Source organism: Microcaecilia unicolor, chromosome 1 (genome assembly GCF_901765095.1).
Source record: "Microcaecilia unicolor chromosome 1, aMicUni1.1, whole genome shotgun sequence".
NCBI classification, from domain to species: Eukaryota; Metazoa; Chordata; class Amphibia; order Gymnophiona; family Siphonopidae; genus Microcaecilia; species Microcaecilia unicolor.
The window spans coordinates 713,358,182-713,385,511 of record NC_044031.1 but is presented as its reverse complement, the minus strand read 5'-3'; the positions used below and the strand labels follow the sequence as shown (position 1 = coordinate 713,385,511).

At 46.2% G+C, this 27,330-nt stretch overlaps 1 protein-coding gene and 1 long non-coding RNA gene across 4 annotated transcripts in view; one reads left to right on the top strand and one right to left on the bottom strand.

Moving 5' to 3' along the window:
- Positions 1-27,330, bottom strand: part of MAPK6 (mitogen-activated protein kinase 6) — a 148,145-nt gene that overhangs the window by 8,756 nt on the left and 112,059 nt on the right. For all 3 annotated transcript variants that reach the window (XM_030189344.1, XM_030189338.1, XM_030189351.1), the window contains exons 4-5: positions 14,457-14,621; positions 98-299 (exon numbers count right to left, since the gene is read on the bottom strand). In XM_030189344.1, coding sequence (XP_030045204.1) covers positions 98-299; positions 14,457-14,621 — 367 coding nt within the window. The remainder of the gene's footprint in view (positions 1-97; positions 300-14,456; positions 14,622-27,330) is intronic.
- Positions 10,843-19,248, top strand: LOC115459542. Its single transcript, XR_003940299.1, has 3 exons — positions 10,843-10,853; positions 15,064-15,070; positions 19,127-19,248. It is a non-coding gene; the product is annotated as an uncharacterized LOC115459542 (long non-coding RNA).

Below are 27,330 nucleotides of genomic sequence, written 5' to 3'. Positions count from 1 at the left end.
ATTGGGCTTCCCTGGTTCTCAGCCCACTGCTCAAACCATTAGACTACTCCTCCACTCCCAGTTCTAAATTACATAGCTTGCTGTGCTTCTCCATTACCTTTCACAATTATAGATGTGGCTGTGACTTTCATCCATCAGCAAAATGTCATCAACTTCATCTTCAATGTGAAAGGGATGACTGGAAATGGGCTCATCAAGTGGGAAAGAATAGATGCTCATATAGGGATGGGACAAAGCTTCTTCTGCTGTCAATCTGTCCATGGGATTAAAGGTCAAAATTTGTTCCAAGAAGTCCAGTGCTAGAAGAATAAATATATTAATGGTAATGATTTCTAAATGCTTCAGAAAATGTACAATATAAAACAAAAATAGTATGCAGTAACTTGTATATACTGTACCCTTACATATTTCACATTCTGCTGTCTAAAATATATTTCAAAATGCAATAAAGTAGGAGTTGTTTCATTGAAAGTATAGAATATGTTGTGTAGATTCATGTGGAAGACCCATTATAGAAATGTTCATAAAGTAATAAATAAGAAACCAAAAATCTTGATTCCCTAAGACCTTACACTCCCTTGCTTAACATTTGGCAGAAGCTTCTTTTGCAGCAATAACAGCCCAGGTCATTTATGATAAGTGCTTACCAACTTTGTCCACTTGGATGGTGTTTTTGTTCATTCTTGTTGGAGAATAATTTGAACTTTTTCAAGCTGGCTGGTCTGTGTAGTGCAATCTCCAGGTCTTGCCACAGATTTTTATTGGATTGAGTCACTTAAGGACATTCATTTCCTTCTTGCTGAGCTGCTCCACCGATGCTGTTCTTAGGATTGGTGAACTTCTAAAAGGTGACACTCCTTACCGGTCCAAGGTGTATGGAAGATTGGAATGGGTTTTTCCTCCAGTATGTATCTGTACTTTCCACTATCCACCTTTTCCTCAATCGTCATAAGCTTTTCTGTAACCTAATGTGAACAACATGCTTTATGGCAGGCGAGGCATTAGCAGAGGAATGTTCTGTTGATTAGAAATAAGAACAAGAAATTCTACATTGATCTCATCAAACCACAAAAACTTCTCCAATGTATGCAGGGCTTCAGTGTTTCTTTGCAATGCTACCATATGGCTCATCTTCAGCAGTATCTTCCTTCTTGCCACTCACACAGCCTATTTGTAATCTTGAAATTGTTGAAGTCATCATTTCCGCCTGTTTGAGGCAGAAACCTCTCTCTATAGTTTAATCTTAGGCATCACAGTTACTTCCCTCGGCGTTTCCCTTAATCCACCGATATTGACTTTGGAGGAATGGCTTGATCAAAGTAGCTCACAAGGAGAAGTTAGGTCTTAGCTGATAATTTTCTGTCTATTAGTCCTTCCCACTATTCCAGAACCTATTGGATAGTTGTGTCCATCAACCAGCAGGTGGAGACAGAGCTGAGACATCTCTCTCTTGGCATCCAGTCCAACTCCTCAGTATTTATGTAGATAAGCAGTAAAAAGAAACTCAGAACAAACACAACAACTTGCTAACCTAACACTAACCAGACTAGCAAACATGTGTAGGCCTCTCTCATCTCTGGACCACTTGTAGAGAACAAAAGATATGCAGGAAGCACCGTGCAAGGTGACAATCGTTATTTGACCCATTCCTTCACACCGAGTAAACATCTCAGAAACCTTGGACAGGCTTCTAAAACAGTGGGAAGGTCTAATGGAAATTATTATATAAGACCTAATCTCTCCTTCCATTACAAAGCTTCCCACTATTCCACAACCTGTGGGATGTTTAAAAGTATCCCTAGACTGGGTGGGATCCTGGAGTCACTGCCCTGAGGACCAAAGTCTCACAACTGGCTTCCAAGTGCATTGCAACATCCATCCTGTAGTGCTTGGCAAAGGTATGCAGCGTTGACCACGTTGCCACCTTGCAAATATTTGCCAGAAACACTGTACACTTTGTACAATGGATCATCCCGCCTCCTCAGGAGGGAGCTCTCCCTCCTCTAATGACTCCTTCAATGACGGCTCCTTTAACAGATCAAGGTCACATCATAAAAGGAGGAAGACGCAGAGAGGCAAGAAACTGAAGTACTTTGCAGCAATTCTGTCTTTAAGTCAGTAAATAGGACTGGTGTAAAAGCAATATAAACTCTGCAGAAAACAAAGATCACGATGCAGCTGAATGTTGTTGGACCGTGAGGCTGTAAAATGGCTTCTGCTCCCTGCCAGTTGGCCCCAACAAAATGGAGATTATTTCCACACATTTAAAACTGCGCACCGGCCCTGCCGGAGAGCCCAAAGACCCTCACATATTTGGATGCTGCACCAAATCCGAAGATGTGTTGCTGCCATTTCCTCCGCATTCTGCAGGATTCCCGGCTTGCACGCACTGGTCATCGGGTCTCATAGCGGGAACATTACTGTCACCAGTGCAGCACATGTCCCAGTGAGTCAGGATCCCTCCCCTGCACTAAGTAGAAGCTGCAGCCCTCCAAGTGGCTCCAAGTCAAACTTTAGTCTGACTTACCACTGTCGGCTGCTCCCCCAAGTCTTACCACAGATGGGAAAATTAGGTTCTTATCTTGGTAATTTTCTTTCCTTTAGTCATAGCAGATTAAATCCATTACGAGTGGGTTGTGTCCATCAACCAGCAGGGGGAGATAGAGAGCACTGAAAAATCATAGTGCCTCATGGCCAGCTAGCTCCATCTGCCTCTTCAGTATTTGAAGCTTCCAAAGCAGTGTTACACCGCAAAGCATAATAACATGAACTTTCCTCACAGCAGATGAACGCCCCAGAACAGGAGCAACAATTCAAAGGAGGGACGAACTCAACCTCCTGTAACAGAACAGAAATCCTGAAGACTGTTTTCCAACTACTCCCAATGAGGGAACATATCTACAGGAAAAACTGAACATAAAATAAACATCAATCACATAATGAACCACTGAGGGAGGACTCATGGATTGCTATGACTAAAGAAAAGAAAATTACCAAGGTAAGAACCTAATTTTCCCTTCCTTGTCATCAAGCAGATGAATCCAATACGAGTGGGATGTATCAAAGCAATCCCTAGATAGGGTGGGAACAAGCCACACCACGCGCCAGCACTTGTGCTCCAAAATGCGCGTCTCTCCTGGCAGCCACATCCAGCCTGTAATGTCAGGCAAAAGAGAGCTTAGAAGCCCATGTCGCTGCACTGCATATCTCTTGACTAGAGTGTGCTCCAGTTTCAGCCCAGGAAGAGGAAATCGCTCTTGTGGAATATGCCTTAAAGGCTTCAGGCGGAGGCCGGCCAGACAGCAAATATGCTGAAAAAATAGCTTCTTTGAGCCAATGGGCTATAGTGGCCTTAGACGCAGGAGACCCTCTGCGCGGACCTGACAACAGAACAAAAAGATGGTCAGAGGTCCTGAAGATATTTGACATGCGCAGATATTGCAACAGAGCCCTTCGCACATCCAGAAGGTGCAACTGCCCAAATGATTCTGGAAATTCCTCTTTAGAAAAGGAAGGCAGGAAAATAGGCTGGTTTAGGTGAAATGCTGAAACCACCTTAGGCATGAAGGAAGGCACCGTACGTACCATAACGCCAGACTCTGAGAATTGCAGAAATGGATCTTGACAGGACAGCACCTGGAGCTCAGATACCCGTCTTGCCGATGTAATGGCCACCAAAAAGACCGTCTTTAAGGTCACATCCTTCTCCAAAGTTTGCCTAAGTGGCTTGAAAGTTGAACACTGAAGGGCCTTTAAAACTAACCCCAGGTTCCAGGCCGGTCAGGGAGCCCACAAAGGAGGACAGAGCCGAAACACCCCTCTGAGAAACCGTGCCACATCCGGGCAAGCAGCCAGAGAGAGGCCAGCGACCTTCCCTCGAAAACATGCTAAGGCTGCCACTTGAACACGCAGGGAATTATAGGCCAAGCCTTTTTGTAAACCATCCTGCAAAAACATAGTAACATAGTAGATGACGGCAGAAAAAGACCTGCATGGTCCATCCAGTCTGCCCAACAAGATAAACTCATATGTGTATACCTTACCTTGATTTGTACCTGCCTTTTTCAGGGCACAGACCGTACAAGTCTGCCCAGCAGTATTTCCCGCCTCCCAACCACCAGTCCCACCTCCCATCACTGGCTCTGGCACAGACCGTATAAGTCTGCCCTCCACTATCCTCGCCTCCCAACCACCAACCTCTCTTCCCCCACCTGCTCCGCCACCCAATTTTGGCAAGGCTTCTGAGGATCCATTCCTACTGCACAGGATTCCAACTTAATGTCTACATTTAGCAGTGATATGGGTCGATAGAGGCTGCATGTTCTGGCAGCCTACCTGGTTTCAGTAGTAAAGTAATCAAGGCCGTATTGGCATGAAGAGGAAAATGGCCTGTCTCAATCACTTCTTCATAATATGTTTTCAAAGCTCCCAAGGTCTGCGGAGGTAAGATTTTGTAGTACTCACCTGTAAATCCATCAGGGCCAAGGGCAGAGCGTAACTTTAAACCTTTAACCGCCGCCTGCAATTCAGACATCGTGAGCGGAGCATTTAATAGTTCTAACTCTTGTGCATTTAGTTTAGGTAGTCTTGCTTTCTGCAAATAGTCAGAAAGACCATGAGTATCAGAACTTGGCTCTGCTGTGTATAACATAGTAAAACAGTTAGTATATATCTGAGCTATCTGATTGCGGTTATGTGTCAGAACCCCATTAGAATCCCGTAAAGTAACCACTGCTCTTGAGCCACCCCAGGTTTTAATTATACGAGCGAGCAACCGACCGACCGGGATAATTACCAAAATGATGTAATTTATATTTGTGATACAATAGAGAAAGTCAAGTATCGGCGAGACAGAAGCCCGCATGGGTGTGATCGCTTTAGAAGCACACCAAGCCTCAAATTGGCGCCAAATCCTGGCATAAGCCACAAAAGTGGAACGCTTGCGGGCCTGTAGGAGAGTGGAAATGACTTTACTGGAATAGCCCTTGTCTCTCAATTGCGCCCTCTCAATAGCCATGCCATAAGACCAAAGCGGCAGGCGTCCTCCATGGTTACAGGTCCCTGTGACAACAGATTCGGTACCAGCGGTAACGGCCAGGGAGCCTTCACCAGCATCCGCCGGAGGTCCACATACCACGGCCTCCTGGGCCAATGAGAACCACCTCTCCTTGATGTAGCCGAATCCGCAGAACTCGCCCTATCAAGGGCCATGGAGGGAACACGTACAGGAGGCCCAGAGGCCAGGGTTGAGCCAGAGCATCCAACCCCGCCGAGTGAGGATCTCTCCGTCTGCTGTAAAAGCACGGTACTTTGGAATTTGCACTTGAGGCCATAAGATCCGCTACGGGCATCCCCCATTTGGCACAGATCTGCAGGAATACTTCGTCTGCAAGTTCCAACTCCGCTGGGTCAATTTGATTTCTGCTTAGATAATTGGCTTGCACGTTGCTCTGACCTGCAATGTGAGCTGCTGACAGAAACTGCAGATGTAGCTCGGCCCAGTGGCATATTTGAGCGGCCTCTGCTTGACACTGAGTGCCGCCTTGTCGATTTATGTAGGCCACTGCTGTCGTGTTGTCCGACAGAACTCTGACCGCCAATCCTTCCAGGGTCAATTGAAAGGCCAGAAGCGCCTGAAATATTGCTTTCAACTCCAAGCGATTGATGGACCACACCGACTCCTCAGGTGTCCAGAGACCCTGGGCATGCCTTCCCCGGCAATGGGCACCCCAGCCCTTTAGGCTGGCATCTGTTACCACCAGGCACCAATCGGGGAGCACTAGCGGCATTCCTTGCCGTAGCATGCTGTCTGAGAGCCACCACTCCATACTGAGTCGGGCCGCAGGGAGCCACGTGAGTCTGTATTGGTAATCCTGAGATATTGGAGACCATCGTTGAAGCAGGGAACACTGCAGAAATCTCAGGTGCGCTCTCACTCATGGCTGGTTCTGAAGCTTGCACCGCCTTTGCTCGGGTAGGTATACATACCCCGAGGCTGTGTCGAACAGGACCCCCAAATATTCTAGAGATTGAGAGGGGGTCAGGTGACTTTTGGCTATATTGATGACCCAGCCCAGAGACTGCAGTACTGAGACCACTCTGGCTGTAACATGATGACTCTCTTCTGCAGAGTCTGCTCTGATGAGCCAGTCGTCTAGGTACGGGTGAACCCGGATACCCTCTCGCCTGAGAAAGGCAGCTACTACCACCATTACCTTTGAAAAGGTTCGGGAAACTGTGGCAAGGCCAAAAGGCAAGGCGGAAGGCACCAGGCACACCACCCCTAGGTGAATCAAGCCTTGTAAGGTCTCCTCTACCGCCGCCTGTTTGGCGGCAGAACCGCATCAGGACTCCACAAACACGTCTCTTATCGGGGCATTGAATTCTATTCTGTAGCCATCTCTGATCAGGTCCAAGACCCACTGATCTGAGGAAATCTTGGCCCACTCCTCGTGAAAGAGGGAAAGTCGTCCTCCTATAACAGGAAGCGAGGAGAGGGCTGGCGCACCATCATTGAGAGGGTCGCCCTTGAGCCAGCTGCTGCGGAACGCTTGTCCGAGCGAAAGAAGTTCCTCTGCTGAAAACAGGCATGAGAAGTGAACCCAGCAGAACGCCCTGGGCGGTACCTTCGAGCTTCTCTGAAGCAAGGTCTGCAAGAGGATGGAACCGCCTGACCCTTGGAGGAAGGCCGCGGCCTGTCCTCGGGCAAGCGCTGAGGTTTAGCATCCCCCAGGCCTTTAACAATGATCTGCAACTCCTCACTAAATAGAAGGCCTCGAAAGGGCAACTTCACCAACCTTTGCTTAGAGGCCATGTCAGTTGCCCAATGCCATAGCCACAACAGGCGGCGAGCCGCCACCGCCATCTGTTTAGCCGAAGCTCTGACCAGATCATAAAGGGCGTCAACCAAGAAAGACAAGGCCGACTCCATCCAAGGTGCCACCTCCGCAAGGGGCTCCGCTCCATCTCCGGGCTGTTCTACTGCCTGTTGTAACCAAGCAAGGCAGGCTCAGGCAGCGTAACAGCTGCATGCAGACGCCCGTAAGGATAGGCCTAAAATATCAAAGGACCGCTTTATAGGTGATTCAAGGCGTCGGTCCTGCATGTCCTTCAGGGCAACTCCTCCTTCAACCGGGAGGGTAGTTCTCTTTGTCACAGCAGTGACTAGGGCATCCACTTTAGGCACAGCTAGGCGCGCCAAATTCTCCCCATAGCCCTGGCAACTTTCAAAGGCCCCTCGGTATCAGCCCATTGAGCAGAAATAAGCTCTTGGATGGAGTCATGCAAAGGAAAGGCTCGAGCAGGCTTCTTACTACTTGTCATCCTCGGATTAGCAGAGGAGAGCTCAGCACTCGCAGGATCTTCGATAGAGAGGGCCTGCAGTGCATTAGAAATCAGCGCTGGCAGCTCATCGCGGTGGAAAATCCTCACTGCGGAAGGATCATCCGCATCCAGTGGCAATCCTGCACCTTCCTCTGGCTTTCCAGACCACGAGGGCCTGCCAGACCCCTCACATCCCGACCATGGGGGGGGGGGGGGGCGCCACTCTCTGTAGGGGAATCCACCCTTCTGCGCTTGTCCTGCGGCCATCTGTCAGGGTTGAAAACACACCTGACAGTAATTCAAGGCCGGGTTCTACTGGAGGGGACACAGGCAGCTGGGCCGATTGAGACCCCTGCGGGAGGGCTCTTTTTAACATAAATGCTTTATGCAGCAGTAAAACAAATTCAGGGGAGAATGGCTCACCCTGGCCTCCCGGTTCCAGTCCGGGGGAAATGGCTCTTATATTAGCCTCCATATGAGGAGGCTGCCCTCCAGGCTCACACCCCTCCGCCTCAGCAGGGGTCACGCCATGCTGTTCCAAAATGGCACCCACTGCTAGCTCCACAGAGCGGGAAGAAACCTCGCTCGCCAAGCTCGGGCTGGCTCTGACGTCAGAAGAGCACGATTTACAGAGCCCTGCTGCTGATCTGCGCTTGCCACAACGGGAACAGCGCTTTACAACCTCTGCAGCCATTGCCGAAAACGGCAGGAAATTCAAAATGGTGGATTCGCGCCAAAATCGCCCCGAACGCGGGCCCATCCCGGAGGAGCTCCAAAATGCTCTTACCTCTCCGGATTGAGTCGACAGAGCTCCAATCCGCCGCACAAACTGAAGAAAAGCCTCTTTTCTTGGATCACAGCGCTACAGCGAGAGGCGACTTTTTTTTTTTTACACTGTGAGGAAAGTTAGAGGCAACAGTGCAAGAGGCAACTTTTTCCACTCTGGAGGATCAGTAGCGTGGGAAAGGCAGTGAAAGGGTGAACCTACGTGCCTGCATCCACAGCGTGGGCAAAGACAGGGACAGGGCTTGCCTATGTGTCTACATCCACATCGGGGGCCGGGTAAGGCAGGGAAAGGGCATACCTATGTGCCTTTAAAGTGGACACCATCAGCCACAACACCCCTGCTACAACTGGCAACAGCACAGGAGCCACCCCAGGCAGATTTCTGAAGGAGCTTGAACAAGCTGTGTCCACCCTGCTGGGGAGATAGAGAATACTGAAGAGGCAGCTGGCCATGAGGCACTATGGTTTTTCAGTGCTCTCTATCTCCCTCTGCTGGTTGATGGACACAACCCACTCGTAATGGATTCACCTGCTTGATGACAAGGAAGAGAAACGCTTGACTGATACTCTGTTCCATGCTCTCCAGCAAACCTCTTTCTTTCTCCCTTTTTAATATTATTTTTAAGGTTGTTGTGCTGGAAAAGGAGAACTCCACTCCCTTTCTTCCTATCCTATCAATATTGTAGTTCTGCCTCTCTCTCCTTCTAATCATGTCCTGTTTTCTCTTACTTACGTTGTATTATTTCTCTCTCTCTTCCTTTAATGTGCCAATTTAGTCTGTAAGCCGCCTAGACATGCATTTGATGGGCAGGTTAGCATCTATTAAATAAACTTGAAACTTGAAGTAAAGTCACAGGGCACCACAGATAGGGATCTGAAGACCTCCAGATATGACTCTGCAGACTCAAACCACCCGTAAAGCTCAACTGGGAACAAGTTAACCAAGTGGAACAGGATCAAATCACTCAGATGCAGAGGCTGAAAAGTGTGTCCATCCACCTGCTGGAGAGAGATATGTCTCAGCTCAGTTTCCCATCTCCACCTGCTGGTTGATTGGCATGACTATCCCACATGTTCTGGAATAGTGGGAAGCTACGTAATGGAATTTAAGTTTTTGTACCTGGAGCAAAGGAGAGTTAAGTGACTTGTACAGTGTCTAAAGGACCTGCAGTGGGAATCAAACTTGGTTCCCCATGTTCTCAGCCCACTGCACTAACCATTAGGGTACTCATCCCTTTAAATTCTTAATTATATTAGAAAGTGTACAGTATGCTGAAACAAATTCTTACTTTAATACATTCTGAATAGCTTTCTTGAGGCAGCAGAATATGAAGATTTTTATATGCCCTGTTAGAGAGCTCTGCCAAGTTACCCAGTTCCAGGAAAGAAACTTTTGGCCAGTACTGGTTTTGAAATTATATCCTAAAGAAGTACAGTATTTTGTCCCTGACTCTACCCATTGAAATCAATGCTGTAGGACCCAAATGCACCAGAATGGGGTTGTCAGAAACCCAGATCTGGCCTTAAATTTCTCTCATGGACCTAGGTAACTTGAAAAATCCGCACTGTACACAGCAACGCAGTAACTTAAAACATGTAGTGAAATAATACAGTCCAAGTTCTAGAACTGAAAATGAAAAACTCAATTGTGATAATCAAAAAATACTAGAAATATTATCATCTAAAATGGTGGTACAAAATATAATGTAATAAGCAAATAGTTTTTAAAAAATACAAACATTTTTAAATAAAGATCTTTTGCACAATATAATATTGTACTTCCCTTTGCTAGCTATCTCTAGGTTATTCTCTTCAAAAATTTAGTCTGTTTAAGGCTTTTTATCTTTGTCTACAGAAGAAAGACCTTGCTGAATTAAGCTCTTATTTTTTTAAATCACATTCTTTGTTGTCACTTTTCTGCTTGCTTATGCTGTAGGGTGGTACCAAAAGGCTTCCAGTTAATGAACAGCACAACAGAGCCCTGACTTACATAGATCCAGAACTGTGGTATGGACTCACTAGGAAGTGCATCAAAACTTGTCATTTGCCTCAAGAATAAAATGAAAATCAGAAAGAAAAAAAAAAGTATAAAATGTACTGTTTTTAACTGAAGAATGTTAACAGGCGACAGCTTTGTTTTCTGTTATTAAATTCCACAGCCAATAAACCATTCTGTTTCTGTGTAATTCTGGAAAGCTAGAGGCCTGAAACACATAGAAAGCTACTACGTTTTCACAGAAACAACAGATTTAACAGATGGTAAAGGATAACCACTGGTTATCAAAATGGAAACTTTCCTTAGAAATCAGGTCTGTATGTGTCACACAATCCTCAACACTGACTAAATCTTAGCCGAGTAAGTGGATCAACATACCATTCCAAAAGAATAACTACATTAAATATGGCTCGGTATCATAATATTGAAAACATCTGTAATTAACATGTAAATATTAATGCATATTTATAAAAGAACTCACATAATATTTCAAGGTAGGTAATACAAAAAAAAAAAAAAAAAAAAAAAAGAGTACGTGTTCACTGAACAGCATATGTGATATAAGACTTTGTATTAACATCTACATGTTGGGTATAGCGAAGATACTTACCTGTTGTTACACTGTTACACTCCTCCAGAGGTGCAGCCTGCTTGCGCAGGGTTATGGGCATTCGAGGATGTGGCGGACATCTTGGATGTGGGTATTTCCAGGATAGGGCGGCCATCTTGGAGATAGGCGTCTCAGGTTGTGGCGGCCATCTTGGAGTTGGGCAGCTTCAGGAAGGAAGCCCATATTTGGGCGTAGAGCATCTCCTCTGATGGGGGCAGCCATCTTGGAACAGCTGCACATGTTTGAGCCTAATTCCTATACTATTTAAAGCCCTGTCACCAGTCCTTCCATGCTTCGGCTTCTATTGCTGTAGAGGTCGCAGTCCTCGTCTGTATTCTTCTGCCGGTTATCTTTTGATCCTGTGTTTTGACCCTTGGATTGTTTCCTGACTACTCTGCTGTGTTGCTGCCTGCCCAGACCTTGGACTGTTTCCTGACTACTCTGCTGTGTGCTGCCTCCCTGGTCCCTGGACTGTGGCAGCTTCCCCGCCTGTCTGGTTGGTGGCCGTACACCCCGCCGGTTCCGGACGTCCTGGTGGCCGCCTGCATCTGGGGGCTCAACTTTCGGGGAATGGCGGTCGCTTCCCAGGTGAAGCTAGGGGTTGTCTGGCTGCCTGACCGAATGTGGTGCTGCTCCATCTTCACCGTGCTCAGCCGGGGCACAAGGGCTCACTTCCCCAGACGTAACACCTGTAGCAGGTATTCTCCAAGGACAGCAGGCTGATTGTTCTCACATGTGGGTCGTCGTCCGCGGCGGCCCAGGAATTGGTAAACAAATATGCAAGCAAAATAAAAGTCTTTCAGGAAAGTTCCGTTGCATGGGCAGCACGAACCGCGCATGCGTGGACATGGACAGCACGAACCGCGCATGCGTGGACAACTTCCCACCCGTCACATGAGCATTCCTGCTCAGTTTAATCAAAAAGCAAATAATAAACAAACAACAACTCCAAAGGGGAGGTGGGCGGGTTTGTGAGAACAATCGGCCTGCTGCCCTCGGAGAATACCTGCTACAGGTATGTATCTTCGCTTTCTCCGAGGACAAGCAGGCTGTTTGTTCTCACATGTGGGGTATCCCTAGCCCCCAGGCTCACTCAAAACAATAAACATTGGTCAATCGGGCCTCGCAACGGTGAGGACATAACATAGATTGACTTGAAACCATAAACAACTAACTGAGAGTGCAGCCTGGAACAGAACAAAAATGGGTCTAGTGGGGTGGAGTTGGATTCTAAACCCTGAACAGTTTCTGCAGCTCCAACTGCCCAAACCGAATGACGCATTTGGCATCCTGCTGAAGGCAGTAGTGAGATGTGAATGTGTGGACAGATGACCACGTTGCAGCCTTGCAAATCTCCTCAATGGAGGGTGACTTTAAGTGAGCCACTGACGCATCCATGGCTCTAACATTATGAGCCGTGACATGGCCCTCCAGAGTTAGCCCAGCTTGGCCGAAAGTGAAGTATATGAAATCTGCTAGCCAATTAGAGATTGTGTGTTTTCCCGATGGCGACTCCCCTCCTGTTGGGATCAAAAGAAACAAACAACTGGGTGGACTGTCTAAAGGGCTTTGTCCGCTCCATGTAAAAGGCCAATGCTCTCTTGCAATCCAAGGTGTGCAAACTGCTTTCGCCAGGGCGGGTATGAGGAAGGGGAAAGAATGTAGGCAAGACAATTGACCAGTTCAGATGGAACTCCGACACCACCTTTGGCAGGAACTTAAGCTGCATGCAGAGGACTACTCTGTTGTGATGGAACTTGATATAAGGTGCATGCACTACCAAGGCCTGAAGCTCACTGACTCTACGAGCTGAAGTAACAGCCACCAAGAAAATGACCTTCCAGGTCAAGTACATCAGATGGCAGAAATTCAGTGGCTCAAAAGGAGCTTTCATCAGCTGGGTGAGAACGACATTCAGGTCCCATGACACTGGTAGAGGTCTGACAGGGGGCTCTGACAAAAGCAAACCTCTCATGAAGCGAACAACTAAAGGCTGTCCAGAGATAGGCTTACCCTCTACACGGTGATAAGCACTAATAGCGCTAAGGTGAACCCTTACGGAGTTGGTCTTGAGCCCAGACTCTGACAAGTGTAGAAGGTATTCAAGCAGGGTCTGAATAGGACAAGAAAGAGGATCTAGGGCCTTGAAGTCACACCAGACGGCAAACCTTCTCCATTTAAAAGAGTAACACCTCTTTGTGGAATCTTTCCTAGAAGCAAGACCCGGGAGACACCCTCAGAGAGACCCAAGGAGGCGAATTCTAAGCTCTCAACATCCAGGCTGTGACAGCCAGAGACTGGAGGTTGGGATGTAGAAGCGACCCCTCGTTCTGAGGGTTGGAAAACAGTCTAATCTCCACGGTTCTTCGGAGGACAACTCCAGAAGAAGAGGGAATCAAATCTGACACGGCCAGAAGGGTGCAATCAGGATCATGGTTCCGCAGTCTTGCTTGAGTTTCAGCAAAGTCTTCCCTACTAGAGGTATGGGAGGATACGCATACAGAAGACCTGTCCCCCAATGTAGGAGAAAGGCATCTGACGCTAGTCTGTCGTGGACCTGAAGTCTGGAACAGGGACCTTGTGATTGATCTGAGTGGCAAAAAGATCCACCGAGGGGGTGCCCCACGCTCGGAGGTTCTTGCGGACTTCGCCCATATTCAGAGACCACTCGTGAGGTTGCACTATCCTGCTCAACCTGTCGGCCAGACTGTTGTTTATGCCTGCCAGATAAGTAGCTTGGAGAAACATACCATGATATGGCTTCCTTACACAGGGGCGAGATCTGGTGCCCCCATGCTTATTGGTGTAGAACATGGCAACCTGATTGTCTGAATTAAGATTACTTGGTTGGACAGCCGATCTCTGAGAGCTTTTAGAGCGTTCCAGATCGCTCGTAATTCCAGGAGGTTGACCTGCAGACCTTTTTCCTGAAAGGACCAGGCTCCTTGAGTGTGGAGCCCATCTACATGAGCTTCCCACCCCAGGAGAGATGCATCCGTCGCCAGCACTTTTCGTGGCTGAGGAACTTGGAATGGTCGCCCCATGGTCAAACTGGATCGAATTGTCCATCACTGAAGAGAACTGCGAAAGCTGGTGGACAGTTGGACTACATCTTCTAGATCCCCCACAGCTTGAAACCACTGGGAAGCTAGGGTCCATTGAGCTGATCTCATATGTAGACATGCCATGGGTGTTACATGAACTGTGGGGGCCACTAATGCATGCAAGACAATGCAGCTGCATATCCACACAGGCACTAATGCATGCAAATGGACATTTTGTTCAAAACAGACACTCTTGCCTAACAAAATATATATATATATATATATATATATATATATATATATATATATTTTTTTTTTTTTACAAAGAAAGGAGATCTAAGAATACAATCAAATGGCCAAACTGAACAAAATAGAACTGATATTTTCAGGGATTTAGATAATACTACTTTAAAAAGATAGAACATTTTGGGCCTGAGTTATCAAATTCCCTCCCCTACAAAGACAAACAGCCCTTTGCCTTAATTCTATACTAATTCCTTAGGACATGTCCTTACAACAGTCAATGCCTACCCTCTCTCATCCACCAGATAAGCTAGACAGATGATGTGTACTTATTTTTATACATTACGTTCTCATTTCAGAAGTCTTCTGGAAAGCATAGTGCTGTCAAATCAATTAAGTTATAATTATTATGTTTGAATTTGTCACTTTTTCACCTAGTCCAAATATCCTGTACCTTCAGGGGTTATGCCTCGAAGTAACTGTGTTAAAGGCTTGTGTGGCTCAGACATATCGTTTTTAATGTAAACTGGGATTACACTGAGAAGCTCCTGACGGTCTTCCTCATGCACCACTGGGATGGACTCGAGAATCAGTTGCATCTGTTCAAGTTCATGTGCACCTGTACAAAGCAGAAAGAGGAAAGGTCTACATGATCCAAATGGCATTCAGAGAAAGACTGTTAAATACAAGCATTATGAAACAATAAATTAATTCAATTCTTCACACCAGCACACCCGAAGTTTTCAGAAAAATGTTATTTATTTACCAATATTTGTTTTTATTTAACAAGAAAGTTGATCCAAACCCAACTGGTGTGGGTACAACCTCATGTGACTGAAAACCTAAAAAACTCCACAAGCTGAACAAAGACCACTTTGGTTGTACCACAGGAAAGCAGTGTATCAAGTCAGGATCCTCACCCTTTACTCAAAGTCACAAAAAAGCACTTCAAGTACAGGCCAGGAATCAAGCCTCTATTTGGGCTGCATGGAAATGATAAAACTACTTTACAGTTTATAAAGCTTAGGAAACACACAAAATGGGGTGGGGGGAGATGCTAGCTGTAGAGTGAGCTGCTGTGACCGTGGTTCTGTTCTACATATTTTTTCTTCCCTTTTATACAGACTTAACTTGAACTGCCTTCCCTTTTTGGCCAATGCCCATATATAAGTGCTGTGGATGGGCTTTTCCAACTAAGAATATCCTAAGCTTGATAGTGTCAGGTTCATTGGAACCTTTTGTTCATCTAGTCTACCACATATTAGTGCTAGAGAGGTCACTCCACCACACAATGCTTGAGTGTATGTTTGTATATGGGGAGAAGGGAGGAATACAATGGGTTTAGAGGCATCTCCTCTTAGTAAAATGCTATCTCTCTATATAAAAGGCAAAACCAACGTTCTATGAAGCCTCCAGCCGGAAGTGTGAAGGGGGCGAGATATCCGGTTTCCCTATGAGTGTCTGCCCCGCCCTCTCTGTAACACAGTCAGTGAAGGAAAACAGCAGAGCACAAAATCAATTCGCTGGCTCTGTAACAGTGAAGGACTCAGAGGGGGGAGGGGAGAGAGGCCAGGGACACACACACTCCCACATGCACACAGAAGAAAACATTGCTAGCCCCCGTTTCATTTGCATCAGAAACGGGGCTTTTTTACTAGTGTCTTAATAAATCTTAACCTACAGGGATATGTTATGTCCTAAAGGGTTGAGCAACAAACTGCTGCAGCTGCATTCACTGCTGAGTTCCCCAATGAACTCCAAGGGGGTTGAGATACCACTAGAAGAGTGAATTCTGAAGCTAACACCTTAAATTTTACTGTTTCTCATACAGATGAGTTTGCTAAGAATTTAAATACTGAAGATTTTCTGCAAGCCCTTAAATACTGAAGATTTTCTGCAAGTCCTGGAAGCACCATCTAAAGTAACTCTGGACTTATGAGCTGCTGCTATAGATATTAAGAAAGCTCTTGTAGTTAATAGTTGTATTACAAATCAAACAAATAGAGATTTTGAATAATATTAGAAGCCCAGGGTAATATGGTTCAAAATTCTAAAAAGGCGGCTGTGGCTTACAACTAGGGTAATCTTCTGTGAACTTGTTTTTTCTTAAGACAATACTGTTTTATTTGGATTTATTTATAGCCTTTTTGAAGAAATTCACTCAACGCGGTATGCAAGAATAAGTCCAATTACAGCAGTAAAAATATTCAAATACAAAGTATGGCATAGTATGCTACATTACAATGTCAACACAATACGTAATATAGCATTTTCATAGACAGTCTAGGGTATAAGAAAAGATGGAAAATATAGATAGATAAGATAGATTAACAAGAGTAAGAAAATAAGGGGACTAATTTAGGGTAGGAGTGGGTAAACATGTCCTGCTATAGTATGTGCAGCCGGCATAATTTATTTCTTCCATTAAAGGCCTGACTGAAAAGCCAAGTTTTTACCTGCTTCCTGAAACATAGCGTTTCAGGAACTGCATTCCAGAATGTGAGGGCTACTCCAGAGAAGGCTTGCTTGCAGATATCACATTACAGTAATCCAGTCTTGATGTTATCATGGCATGCACAATTGAGACAAGGCTTGCCTTCTCAATGTAAAGAGACAGGCAGCATAGTTGTCGCAAATGATAGAAGCTGCTTGTGAAGGCTGCTTGGATTTGGGGGATCAGAGTAAGTGTCGAATCAAGCTGAATTCAAAGGTTCCTGGCTTGTGATGAGGGGAAGTTCATATTTTCCAAAAGAGATTTTTTTTTAAATTTATTATTTATATTTTCAACTTCATTACATAATGATGTTCATACATTGAAATGTATAGATTTGGGACATAACCAAGTTTTTATATTACAAGCAAAATCTTGTCATATTAGTCCACAAAAGGAGGATCCAAGATTAGGAAATTCTAAAAATAAAAAAACTCACAATGTGACATTTATCACTAAACTGAACTAGAAAGACATTGGGATCATGCAGCCTAGACAGTACAGCTATGTTGGAACGGACAGCACAGGCGGGTCATGTTTTACCTCTTGAGCTAAGACAGTCTTTTAATTTAATATGACAGAGAAAAAGGTAATTTACCCCATTTAGAGAAATCATACATCTAGATGGATATCTAAGGGTAAAAGTTCCTCCCAGGGAAAGGATTCTTGGTCTATATGCCAGTAACTCCCTTCTCCTGGCCTGGGTTTCTCTAGCTAGATCTGGAAAAATATGTATTTTCCCGCCCATAAAATTAACATTCATTTTCATGAAATAAGAACGTAGAATTAAACTCTTATCTGACTCCAGAGCAAACGTTACAAGTGAAGTTGCTCGTTCTGAAATCTCAGAACGTTCTAGAAAATCAGTCAACTTATCTTGAGGAGGCTCTGAATCTATGGGTGTAGGTTTCTTTATGTATTGCATTTTAGACACCATAGGGTAATTTTCAAGAGGAACATCCAGAACTTCCAGAAAGTACTTTTTCAATAACTCAACTGGAGGAATAAACGATGATATTGGAAAATTAAGTACTCTGATATTATTCCTTCTGGATTGATTTTCCATATATTCCAATTTCTTTGCCTGGATTTTGTTATCTTTTATCAACTACCACTGTAGTTTGCATGGATTTCAAATCAGAATCAAAAGTCTGAATTTTTTCCTGATGTAGTTCAACTATGGTGGTAAGCTGATTAGATTGCTCCTTTAATTGTCTTATTTCAGTCTGTGAGGAATTAAAGATATGCTGGAGGTTCACGTTCACCCCTTGAATGGCCTCCCAAATCACATCCATAGTGATTATTGCAGGTTTTTCCATACTACCTCTTAATCCAAGAAGATCTATTTCTTGGGTTAAGGTTAGGGGCAAATATCCCCTTCCCGCTGTAACAGTACCTGGAGTTGAAGCTAGAACTGGACCTCCTACCGCCGACGATAGTCCGCCCACTTCGGACGCCTGTTCGAACAGCGCTTCCTCTGTTCCACTACTCCTTCCAGGTTGTGGTGGGGTCAAGCCTGCTAACGGGCTCAAAGTAGCGCCCTCTGCACTGTGCGTGTCGTTTCGGAGATTCCAGTAGCAGGATCCCTTGGTCCCGGTGGGCGGATTCCAAAGGTCTCAAGTGTGGGTTGTGTCATGGCGGGACTACCAGCAGCGCTCTTCCCCATTTCTCCCAGGGAGCGCTCCGTGACAAACAGCCGCAAACCTGAAAAACTTTGGAGCTCACACGTCTAGTTCGGCGGCCAACTTGGATGATCCATAAGAGATTTTGATGTCAGATCTGTGTCCACTTGCATGTTTAATGTCTCATAGAAGCTCAGCTTTATTTGGGGTCAGGCAAAGTGCTGTCAAAAACTATAGAGACTGTTGCCTGTCTGATAGGATCTGCACCAGGTAAGTAACATATACATAGTAACATAGTAGATGACGGCAGAAAAAGACCTGCACGGTCCATCCAGTCTGCCCAACAAGATAACTCATATGTGCTACTTTTTGTGTATACCTTACCTTGATTTGTATCTGTCTTTTTCAGGGCTCAGACCCTATAAGTCTGCCCAGCACTAGCCCCGCCTCCCAACCACCAGCCCCTTGATTTGTATCTGTCTCTTTCAGGGCACAGATCGTATAAGTCTGCCTAGCACTAACCCCGCCTCCCAACCACCAGCCCCGCCTCTGCCATCCAATCTCCGCTAAGCTCCTGAGGATCCCTTCCTTCCGAACAGGATTCCTTTATGTTTATCCCACGCATGTTTGAATTCCGTTACCATTTTCATCTCCACCACCTCCCGCGGGAGGGCATTCCAAGCATCCACCACTCTCTCCGTGAAAAAATAGCAAGTCTCTCCTCATACGTATTGTAACGCAAATCCCATACCATTCTCGTAGCTTTTCTTTGCACCGCTTCAATTCTTTTTACATCCTTAGCAAGATACGGCCTCCAAAACTGAACACAATACTCCAGGTGGGGCCTCACCAACGACTTATACAGGGGCATTAAAACCTCTTTTCTTCTGCTGGTTCCACTGATACCTGTTTTCTGCTAGTCGTGCTAACATAATATCATGATACAGTCTCAAAAGCTGCTGAGAAATCTAGCAGTACTAACACTGCGGTAAATAACCTGTCTCTATGAAGATCATCTAGGAGGGATACAAAGACTGGTTCTGTTCCATAACCAGGTCTGAATCCAGATTGACATGAATCTAGCCAGTTTCTTTCTTCTAGCCAATCACTTAGCTGATCACAGACTGTTCTATAAATTTTCCTAAAAACAGGATGTTGGATACAGCGAGGTTACTTACCTGTAGCAGGTATTCTCAGAGGACAGCAGGCTGATTGTTCTCATTGATGGGTGACGTCCGACGGCAGCCCCAGGTCCGGAAATCTTCCTAGCAACAAAGCTTGCTAGAGCCCTCGTGCGCACACCACGCATGCGCGGCCCTCTTCCCGCCCGTCGCGTGAGCGTGGCACTAAGTCAAATTACAAGCAAGACAAGGGAAGAGACAACTCCAAAGGGGAGGCGGGCGGGTTGGTGAGAACAATCAGCCTGCTGTCCTCGGAGAATACCTGCTACAGGTAAGTAACCTCGCTTTCTCCGAGGACAAGCAGGCTGCTTTTTCTCACTGATGGGGTATCCCTAGCCCCCAGGCTCACTCAAAACAACAAACAGGGTCAATTGGGCCTCGCAACGGCGAGGACATAACAAGAATTGACCTAAGAAAAAAAAACAACTAAGTGAGAGTGGAGCCTGGAACAGAACAAACATGGGCCTAGGGGGGTGGAGTTGGATTCTAAACCCCAAACAGATTCTGCAGCACCGACTGCCCAAACCGACTGTCGCGTCGGGTATCCTGCTGAAGGCAGTAATGAGATGTGAATGTGTGGACTGAAGACCATGTCGCAGCCTTGCAAATCTCATCTATAGTGGCTGACTTCAAGTGGGCCACTGACGTTGCCATGGCTCTAACACTATGAGCCGTGACATGACCCTCAAGAGTCAGCCCAGCTTGGGCGTAAGTGAAGGAAATGCAATCTGCTAGCCAATTGGAGATGGTGCGTTTCCCGACCGCCACTCCCCTTCTGTTGGGATCAAAAGAAACAAACATTTGGGCGGACTGCCTGAAGGGGCTTGTCCGCTACACATAGAAGGCCAATGCTCTTTTGCAGTCCAATGTATGCAACTGACGCTCAGCAGGGCGGGTATGAGGCCAGGGAAAAAATGTTGGCAAGACAATTGACTGGTTCAGATGGAACTCTGACATCACCTTCGGTAAGAACTTAGGGTGAGTGTGGAGGACTACTCTGTTGTGATGACATTTAGTATATGGAGCAAGGGCTACCAAGGCTTGTAGCTCACTGACTCTACGAGCTGAAGTAACAGCCACCAAGAAAATGACCTTCCAGGTCAAGTACTTTAGATGGCAGGAATTCAGAGGCTCAAAAGGAGGCTTCACCAGCTGGGTGAGAACGACGTTGAGATCCCATGACACTGGTGGAGGTTTGACTGGGGGCTTTGACAAAAGCAAACCTCTCATGAATCGAACAACTAAAGGCTGTCCAGAGACAGGCTTACCTTCCACACGGTAATAATAAGCACTAATTGCACTAAGATGAACCCTTACTGAGTTGGTTTTAAGACCAGACTCTGATAAGTGTAGAAGGTATTCAAGAAGGGTCTGCGTAGGCCAAGAACGAGGATCTAAGGCCCTGCTATCACACCAGATGGCAAACCTCCTCCATTTGAAAGAGTAACTCTTTTTAGTGGAATCTTTCCTGGAAGCAAGCAGGACTCGGCAGACACCCTCAGCAAGACCCAAGGAGGCGAAGTCTACGCTTTCAACATCCAGGCTGTGAGGGCCAGGGACAGGTTGAGATGCAGAAGCGTCCCCTCGTTCTGAGTAATGAGGGTTGGAAAACACTCCAATCTCCACAGTTCCTCAGAGGACAACTCCAGGAGAAGAGGGAACAAAATCTGATGCAGCCAGAAGGGAGTGATCAGAATCATGGTTCTGCGATCCTGCTTGAGTTTCAGCAAAGTCTTCTCCACCAAAGGTATGGGAGGATATGCATACAGGAGGCCCTTCCCACAATGGAGGAGAAACGCATCCGACGCTAGCCTGCCGTGGGGGCCTGAAGTCTGGAACAGAACTGAGGGACCTTGCGATTGATTCAAGTGGCAAAGAGATCCACCAAGGGGGTGCCCCACGCTTGGAAGATCTGACGTACCACTCTCGAGTTGAGAGACCACTTGTGAGGTTGCATTATCCTGCTCAACCTGTCGGCCAGACTGTTTATGCCTGCCAGATAAGTGGCTTGGAGAAGCATGCTGTGCCGGCGAGCCCAAAGCCACATCTGGATGGCCTCCTGACACAGGGGGCAAGATCCGGTGCCCCCCTGCTTGTTGATATAGTACATGGCAATCTGATTGTCTGTCTGAATTTGAATAATTTGATTGGACAGCCGATCTCTGAAAGCCTTTAGCGCGTTCCAGACCGCTCGCAACTCCAGGAGATTGATCTGAAGACCAGTTTCCTGGAGGGACCAAACTCCCTGTGAAGCCCATCGACATGGGCGCCACACCCCAGAAGGGACGCATCCGTCGTCAGCACCTTTTGCGGCTGAGGAATTTGAAAGGGACGTCCCAAGGTCAAATTGGATCGAACTGTCCACCGAGAGGGAATTGAGAAACACTGTGGACAGCTGGATTGCATCCTCTAAAACCCCAGCAGCCTGAGACCACTGGGAAGCTAGGGTCCATTGAGCTGATCTCATGTGAAGGCGGGCTAAAGGACATTATGTAGGGGAACAGCAGATGACTCCTTAGGTGGCGAAGGATAGTCCAGGACCTCGAACATCTTGGCTCTGGGCTCATCTTCAGTAACCACAGGGAAGGGAATGGCCGTAGACATTTCCCGCACAAAGGAAGAGAAAGACAAACTCCCTCTGCTTCCCCCTCAGAATCAGACACAAGTTCCCTGACTGCAGTCTGGAGCCGGGCCCGTCTCGACGCCGAGGAGCGATGTCCTCGATGATGGTGTCGAAAAGTGGACTCCCGTGCCGTCGGCGATGAAGCGCCCTCCATCGACGACGACGTGGAACCAACTTGGGTGGCAGCCGAAGCCGCAAGCGACACCGGCATCGAAGACCTCACCACAGGTGGGGAGCCAGCCGCCACATCTCTCACCAGTACCGGTGACGCAAGCATCCCCGGTACTGGAACAGACGGCCGCAGCAGCCCTTCCAGAATCTCCAGAAGAATGGCTCGGAAGCGCTCGTCTAGAGTGTCGGTCGCGATGGTGTCAAAAAGAAAGGCACAAAGGGGAAAAACCCCGTACGGGCAGCCAAAATGGCCGCACATGAAAACGAAAAGAAACTTACCGGCAAAAACTAAGAAAATTAAAGGGAACTTTTGGCGGAGTTTTTTTTTTTTAAACAAGAGCAACGCGAACAAGCTCGCGGAAAAGAGAAAAGTGAAAAATACGCTAACGGTGAAGAGGGCTCTCTCCTGAGGCGCAGAGCGACCGAAAACAGCCACTCTGACCGCGGAAAAAAAAGAGACTAAGTGCCATACTCGCGCGACGGGTGGGAAGATGGCCACTCATGCGTACGAGGGCTCTAGCAAGCTTTGTTGCTAGGAAGATTTCCGGACCCGGGGCTGCCGTCGGACGTCACCCATCAGTGAGAACAAGCAGCCTGCTTGTCCTCGGAGAATGTCCGATAACTTTCAAATTTGTCCTGGTCAAGGGTGATCTTCTTTAGCTAAGGACACCACTGCTCTTTTTATGGTACAATTATTTTTATTAAATGCAGAAAGCCAAAACAATGAAGACAAAACCAGGAACTTGAAGGTTTGTTAGATAAGCAATCTGCCAAAATAACTTGCTTTGCAACAATAGTAGCCTTTGTCACAAAGGAGCTATATCCAGGCAAAGGTGGCAGGCCTAACCTTGGAAGGCCAAACAAAAGTGTGGAATCATAGTGCCAGCCCGAACGCTACATTTTAGAAACTTGTGTTAATAATTCCTTCCAAAAGCTAACAATACTAGGACAAGACCAAAACATATGTCCCAGGGTCGCTCCTTCAGCTCCACATTTTGGAAATGATCCCTAAGGGGAAAGCCCCATATGAAAGGCACGGCATGGGGAAATATATATAAGCGAAGAACAAATTTGTATTGTAATTCCCAATGCAAGGCAGAAGGTGATTGGAGCCACAGGGCAAGGATGAGAGACTTAAGTTGCGACACAGTCAGAGAAAACTTGGTCGACCCTCCATTGCGCTAGTAAACGGTTATAATCCAGTACAGGAATAGAGTCACGAATGTACCGGTGATGAAAGGAGAGTGGTACTGTTTGCTGCGCCTCCAGTGAAAATGCTGTGGAAAGTTCCTCCTGCACATCTTCTGCCAGCGAATCCCAAGGGAACAAGGCTACATAATGTTTCAGTTGCTCATAGAAAAAACATCTTTGCCCACAATATCAAACTTCTCCTGTAGGTTACTAAAAGTTTTAATGTGTCCATCAGAAGTCACCACATAATTCCTTGAGCACGCCACTTGCGGAAAGTGGGATAAAGCTGACCTGGGGGAAAGGCGGAATTATTACAGATAGAGAGAAATGGTGTAACTCGGGAGGAAAAATGGTGTAAACGACAAATCCATTTCCAAACCACTTTCGCCAAGGTCATGATGGAGGAAAGTTTCAGAATCGTCGGGACCCTGCCCCCTGCCGTATGCAAGAGGCCACTGAAGTGAACTTCGGGGGATAAAGGAAGTTCCAGTGTTAGAATAGTCCTTCTTGGTACGGAATCAGTCATTAATATGCCGCATTCCACTCGCTATGGTGATGTAGCGCATACTGATCAGGCCTAGGCCTCCATATTCCACTGGAATGTGCAAGGTAGAAACGGGGAGCCAGGCCCTTCTGCCTCTCCACAAAAAACCCTGCAACAATTTATTCAATTTTCTCTCATCTAACTTTTCCAAAAACAAAGGTAAAAAGTTGGAATACATACAACCATTTAGGTACAATAAACATATTAAATAAAGCTATATGTCCTAGCAAGGATTTAGGAAAGGCCTTCCATGACTGTAACCTCTGCTGTGTCTCGTGTAACAGGTGCTGAATGTTCAATGAGTAGAGCTAAGGTCTGATGGTATATGTACCCAAGATACTGAATTTTGGGACCAACGAAGTGGGAAAATCCCGCGCCACACTGCCCTGGCACTAGGTAAGGGAACCAGCGCCTCTGACTTCTCCAAATTTTACAAGAACCCTGAGAATGTGCCATAATGCTTTAAGCATGTTATCAATTTCTCAAGGGACTGAGGTGGATCTGACAATACCACCAATAGGCCATCTGCATATGCTAAGGTTTTTATCTGATTACCTGCAAGAGACACACCCCTGACCCCATTCAGTGAAGACAGCAAGCGCAATAATGGTTCCAAAGAAAGCAAGAAGAGTAGAAGAGAGAGGGGATATCCCTGCCTGGTACCACTAGTAATAGGAAACTCTGGCTCCCTAATACCATTTACCAACAGACTAGCTCAGGGAAGAGTGTATAAAGATTTTATGGCCTGCAAGTACCACCCACTAAATCCCATACGAGACAAAGTGCAAAATAAATAGTCCCAGCCCACTCTATCAAAGGCTTTCTCAGCGTCGAGGCTTACAATCAGAGATGGTGTCCCAGATATGAAACAATGAGCCATTGCAAACAACACCGAACATTATGCACAGAATGACGCTGGTGCACAAACCCTTCCTGTTCGGGGCTTATAAGTCTAGGGAGGCACTGCACCAACCGTTCAACCAGGATCTTAGAAACATAGTAACATAGTAGATGACGGCAGAAAAAGACCTGCATGGTCCATCCAGTCTGCCCAACAAGATAAACTCATATGTGTATACCTTACCTTGATTTGTACCTGCCTTTTTCAGGGCACAGACCGTACAAGTCTGCCCAGCAGTATAATCACGTTTGCCTGGGTGTAGAGCTCGCCATGCGTCTATCAAATTGAGACAGCATAAGAAGTTAGAGAATGTGTTTGCCCGGGGTTGCTTATAGTGGGCTAGAACAATCTACCGAAGGATCTGAAACTAGATTGAAATCTCCCAAGACCACCAAGCGAAGTGAACCATACTGCAGGCAATGTTGCAACAACACTTGAAAGAATGTGGGTCAAGATGTTTAGGACCATATAAAACCACCAACAAGATCTCCTCACCATATAACCAGAGATGTAAAATGAGATAATTACCAAGAGAGCTGCGCAGCAACAGCGATGCTTTACAAGGGAGGCCTTTTTTGATCAAGACTGCCACTCCACCCCGTCGCCCCTGAGAAGAAGCAAAGTGAACCTCATCCAGTCATGACCTCTGCAATTTAACATGCTCAGAATCTGTGAGGCGTGTTTCCTGTAAGCATGCAATATCAGTCTGGTGACGCCTCAAAGCAGTTAAGAATTTGGAGCGTTTCACTGGTGAGGTTATTCCCCCTACGTTCCAAGTTACTAGACGTATAGGCATGAAAGCATAAAGTTAAAGGGGAATAAATTAAGAGGAAAAACACCCCAGCCCTGCCCAGGTATTCTCCCATCTATGTCCCAATTCTAAGGATCCTTGACCACAGTGTCTGCACACCGGCTAACTATATTCTGTAACCATTTAGATGACCTGTGAAGTAAAAAATACATACTGTAACTGAACAATACACCCCACTCACTCACCCTTACAACTCCTCAAAACAACATAACCTTTATAAATACTTTGACCTCTCCATCATCAAACCACCCACCACCATCCTCCCATCCCAAAACCTATTATCATTCACCCAGATTCAGAAATCTAGGGGAATGTGAGAAACCACAATCAATGCTAGGGACCCTCACCCCCAATATGAATTAAGGTACATCTGTGCCCATTCATTATAAATTCCCACTAGAGGCTAAGCCTCAAATTACCAGTAGACCATTTCTGGCCTTTAAACAACAGAAAGTCATTATGTCAGATCCAAAGTGCAGACTTCGCCTTTGTTGCTGATTTAAAGGTGTGCCAGCGGCCCTGGAGCAAATGTTTTAGTGTTACCGTATATAGAAGCATAAATTTAATTCCTTTGTTGCTGAGGGCCACACAAATCGGGTGGAATTTCCGCCGTTCGTCCTGTACTGCAGGAGAAAAATCTTGAAAAATTAGGACGCGTTGACCATTTGAAGGACTCTCTGCGCAGCCGGAAGCCATGGAGGGGATCTCCAGTTTGTGTCTGTAGTTTAAAAGTTTTACCATGATCACTCTAGGCCAATTACGATTGTCAGCAGGCTTGCCCACGCAGTGTGCTCGCTCTATAACTAAGGGGCCCATTGAGTCAGAAATCGCAAGTTCTTTTGCAAGCCACTCCAAGTTGCTCTCTGGTAGCCCAACTAAACGTAAGTTGTTCCGCTTTGAGAGGTTCTCTAGATCATCTAATTTAGTGGAATAGTCCTCCATTTGTTGCCGAACACTAGCAAGGTCAGGGCAATATGTTCAGGTATCATCCTCTAGTGCAGAAACTCTCGTTTCTAAGTCCCCCGCACGAAGGGAGAACCCATCCAACATAGTTTGAAATCCATTGTGGTTTTATGAAATTACCTCCCATCGGGGCTCCATCGCTTTTGTTACGGCCTCCATTAGCTAGGAAAGCTGTGTCTCTGTAAACACTGCAGGCACCAAACATGTGAGACCCGCCATTCGCCGCTCTCAGGTCTATTTTTCTCTTTTTTAGCCACTTTCTGAGCCATCACCTTGGGAGACCGGGCCAGAAACTTGTCCATATAAAGAAACAACTGCAGTACCAAATAAAAAAAACGGGTACCAGTTTGCTAAAACTACATAGTCAGGAGGTAAGGTCTTGGAGCTACAGCTAGACACCGTCAATGCACTCCGTGCATCACATGACTCTCCCCATTGCTCTTTTTAATGCTGTTGGTAGTTGCCCATTAGAAAGAGAGAAGTTCACAATTTTTGAGTTGCCTTCTATGAGACCCCTGCTTGCCTGCTGCATTATCTTTGATGAGCAGGGGTCGAGGGAGCAGGTAATTGGTCAAAGGCCTCTTAGGATTCTGTCTAGGCCCCCCCAGTTATTGGTTTTGAAAAGGAAAATGGAAGACTGATAAAATACGTTGTATTTAAAAATCTCAGGGCTATGAATTCTCTTAAGATGGAAGCTACACTGGGAACGGATATTTCAAAAATGCACGGAGTGTTCAAAAACTTCCTACTGAAGCTCTTCCACCACCATCTGGAATCTTATTTTTCAATGATGAAATCTCTTAATTAGAGAACACTTTTTCAGTAGACAA